General features: G+C 34.6%; 1 protein-coding gene across 1 annotated transcript in view; it reads left to right on the forward strand.

Annotated features, from left to right (window-relative positions):
* Positions 1–2968: 2968 nt before the first annotated feature.
* LOC104492474 (steryl-sulfatase-like) overlaps positions 2969–3726 on the forward strand; it is a gene marked incomplete at its 3' end in the record, with an annotated part of 19510 nt that continues 18752 nt past the window's right edge. Inside the window, exon 1 of the mRNA XM_010135041.1 lies at positions 2969–3114. Within this exon, the coding sequence (XP_010133343.1) occupies positions 2969–3114 (146 nt within the window). The remainder of the gene's footprint in view (positions 3115–3726) is intronic.

A 3726-nucleotide genomic window follows, 5' to 3' on the forward strand; every position in this document is an offset into this window, starting at 1 on the left:
GAACCCAGGACACTCTATTATTTGTTTTTATCTATTTGTTCTTGCACATTTATGCTGAATTTAATATAAATAGAAAAGATGTATTAGAATCCAAAAAATGTAACTTGAAGATACATAGAAAAAATGGGATTTGTGTTTCTATGTACCCACATGTGTGTGCAGATGTGTATATTGACACATCTATGTATGTATGCATGTATATATGTTCTACCACTGCAGTTTGAAATAGCATGTATGAAATCCAAATTCTTATATGGCTCATGTGGGAAATTAAGCATGTCTTTATTCAATTTAGCAGCCACCTTGGGAAGAAAGAAGGTGCTATTACTCCTATTATATCACAGGAAAAGTGAAGCAGAGATTGAAAATTGCAGTTAAGGAAAAATGTTGCCACCCGAATTTAAAACATAAACCTTCAAAGCTGAACCCTACTGCAGGTATATCTAAGGGATATTGAGGAAGTAAAAAAAAAAAAAACAAAACCAAATTGGTTCAATGCAATAAAACAAAAAAACCCAAAAGTTCATTGATTTAAAAAGCAAATTCATGAAGGTAAAAATATCTGTGGGGAACTATTGAGTACATGTTCTCCTGTTCAAAATACCTTAAATACTAACTGCCAAAAGCTAGAAGGGTGCTAGTAAAGCATATACTTTCCATGTTACTTACCTTCTTTCCTTAAGCATTTAAATTGGCTGCTGTTGAAAACCATGTACTAGGTTAAAGTGGAAGCTTCATCTGATTTGGTGTAAACATTTTCGTGTTAAGTTTGCACATGCCTGTCTTTTCACCGTTAAAACCCCTGGCGTGGCAAATATGAGCCTCAGCATTATCAGAGCTTCCTTCTTCTCGAGTCCTTCCCTTTTTACTCCTCTGAATTTCTTTCCTCTTGTCCGTTCCACTCAATTTTATCAATCCAATTTTTCCTGCTTTCCAAGCACATCCTTTCAAGATGCATTAAAGTCTGTTGCAGAGAGAATACACTGGAGAAATCAGAGTTGTTTGGATTATTTTTTTTTTTCCTGTTTCCTTGTTGATTTCACTTCAGGGACACGATATCAGGTGGAGACAAATAGCCCAATGCATGAGAGTGTCTGCAGATACTCCTTCAGAGTGGAGGAGCATCCAGCAATATTGTATCAGAGACATCTCTCAATAACATTTTTGGTTTTGATTTGCAAAATACTGAGAAATTGAGCTACTAAATGAGACTAATTTCTGCAAGAATAGATCCAGTCAAAAGGTTTTCAGCCACTTTGCAAATGCCAATGATCCAGTTAATACAGGGCACAGCTATTGTTAACTCTGCTCTGTAGATTTATTTAAAATCTTATATGAAGAGGCTGTATGACATATACAGCAGATTTTAAAGTATGAGCAATGATGATTTTGTTTTAAAGTATGAGCAAAGTATGATTAATTTTCTTAGATAACTTTGGTGAATATTTTCCTGATGGTGTCTCTACACAGACTTAAAATTGCTTTAAAATTCAGATAATTTTTAGTCAGTTAATTTCTAAGATATTTTACTCATTTTTATATTTCTTTCTTTCTGGAAAATAAAATACAGCTACTACTCTGGTTTCCAACAGGAGGTTTACTCAGTAAAAGGAAAATTAATTTGCTTGGTTCATTAGTGGCTAAAGACTCCATACCATATTCTCCATAGTTCCATACCTTCTAATTAAAACACAGCATGTTTTGTTTATATCAGTTGAATTACACCTTGAAACTGCTGTTTGTAAAACCTGCAAAACCAGATAGCTCTGTACCTTCAAAATGATGGTCTTGTTAGCAGTAGGAGTATATATTTCTAGGTTTCATTCAGACAACATGAAGCCTACAGCAAAACCGAGGACATTCAGTATTTCTATGAAATAAATGTGCAGGTCCTGCAAGTATCCATGCAATGCTATATGTAGCATCACCAACATGTATGTCACCCTTTTCAACGTCCCTATTATCTCACAGTCTGTACAGTGGAGTAGAAACATAAGATATGGCAGCAGGTTGTTCCTGTCCTACGGGGTCAGTGTGTTGGTTGTTCTCTTGCAGTGCGTGGGAAGCAACTCGCTCTTGTTTAACCTTTCAGGAAAGAAAGGTAAATCTACTGTGCTGATTAAAAGTCTGTGCTGTGGCAGGTGCTACACAGCTTCATTAGTATGGTAATTTGATGAAGGGTTGGTTAAATGCATCCTGCCAAGCAGAAGCAAGTTCAGTGTTTTAAAGTTTGTGCATGTATTTTCCATGTCCGAAACGATGTAGATTACTTCGCATGGAGTAAGCCAGGTAACTATCTGTTGCTGCAGTGATAAAGCTGCACATCTGCAAACTGTGCTTTTATGATAAAAGCATATAATGCTATGTAGCATTGTTCTGGTTTTAAGTTGGCTGTAGCGTGAGCATTGTTTGTAGAGCATTGTGATATGATACCAAGTATTTTCACATCATTTTGCTATAGGCTCTGATACTTAAAACATTTGTGAAGAGATTTTTCTTAAACATTCCTTTCAGTAATTTGATAATGCATCTCTTCACTACCTTTTTCGTAATATTCCTGTCAAAAAACTCAAACTGGATTTTTAAATTTTTTTTCCCTTGTTGAAGAGAAATTCAGTCATTTACTTCAATAGCAGATTTGATGAACTTCTATTCTGAAGTGAACCTTGAAAACTTTGGTCCTAAATGTTTCTGTGTTCCTCAAATCACAGTGCAAAAGTATCGTCACTGAGGTTGCAATTAGTTCTTTGTTCATCTTTATTTAAAGGCTTCGGCTATGCAAAGGGATGAGGGGAAAAATTAGCAATATACTAAAGGATGCATTTTTATTTTTAAGAAATATGAAAGACAATAGTGTTTAAAAAATCTTGAGAAAAAAGCAATAGTAGGACTAAATTAGATTAACAGTAAATTTTTTTAAAAGTTTATCTATTATGTTTTCTACGTGTTCTTGCATACTAGGAAGAAGATGACACTCCTTTTATTTCTAATAATTTGCCAGTGTGCTATAAACAGTGTTGAAACATACAGTGCTTCAAATCCCAATGTCATTTTACTGATGGCTGATGATCTTGGTATTGGAGACCTGGGATGTTACGGGAACAGAACCTTGAGGTATGATAATACATTTGGGGGACTGAGAGCATTGTATTTAGTTTTTCTATAAAGTTCTGTAAAGTTAAAAACCCAAAACATTCAGAGATTTTTTAAGTAACAAAAGTTAATAACCTTTCCAGAGAATAGAATATTCAGTCATTGTTTTCTTAATAAGAAGACTTATCTGATGTGTTTAACCTGCTGAAAAGTTGCATCATAAACAGAGAATTGAGCAACCAGCCAAATAAGGGTAGGTCTGGAGAAACAAAGTATAATCAACAATTTTCTTTTAAAATATTCATGATGCAAATACTATGAATTAAGCATAATTTGATGCATTTGTGATGAGACAAGCTTGTCACCAACCAATTGGAAACAAAGTGCTGATTTTTTTCCTTCATTTATCTTCATGCTGTAGTCAATAAATTAATTAATACAAATGTTAATATACCTGAGTAATGCAGCAGTGCTCCCTGGTATGATCCTTTCTACGAGCTGAGGTACGGTGATTTTGTGAACAGTGCAAGTTGTACCTAGTCATTGTGTTTCAGTGGTGCAAAGTCTCTGATCAAGTTGACATTCAGACTAAAAGCACCATCCTGTCAAATGTTAAATATTGCTGTTCCTGCT

Source organism: Buceros rhinoceros, unplaced genomic scaffold (assembly GCF_000710305.1).
Source record: "Buceros rhinoceros silvestris isolate BGI_N320 unplaced genomic scaffold, ASM71030v1 scaffold14374, whole genome shotgun sequence".
Taxonomy (NCBI): Eukaryota; Metazoa; Chordata; class Aves; order Bucerotiformes; family Bucerotidae; genus Buceros; species Buceros rhinoceros.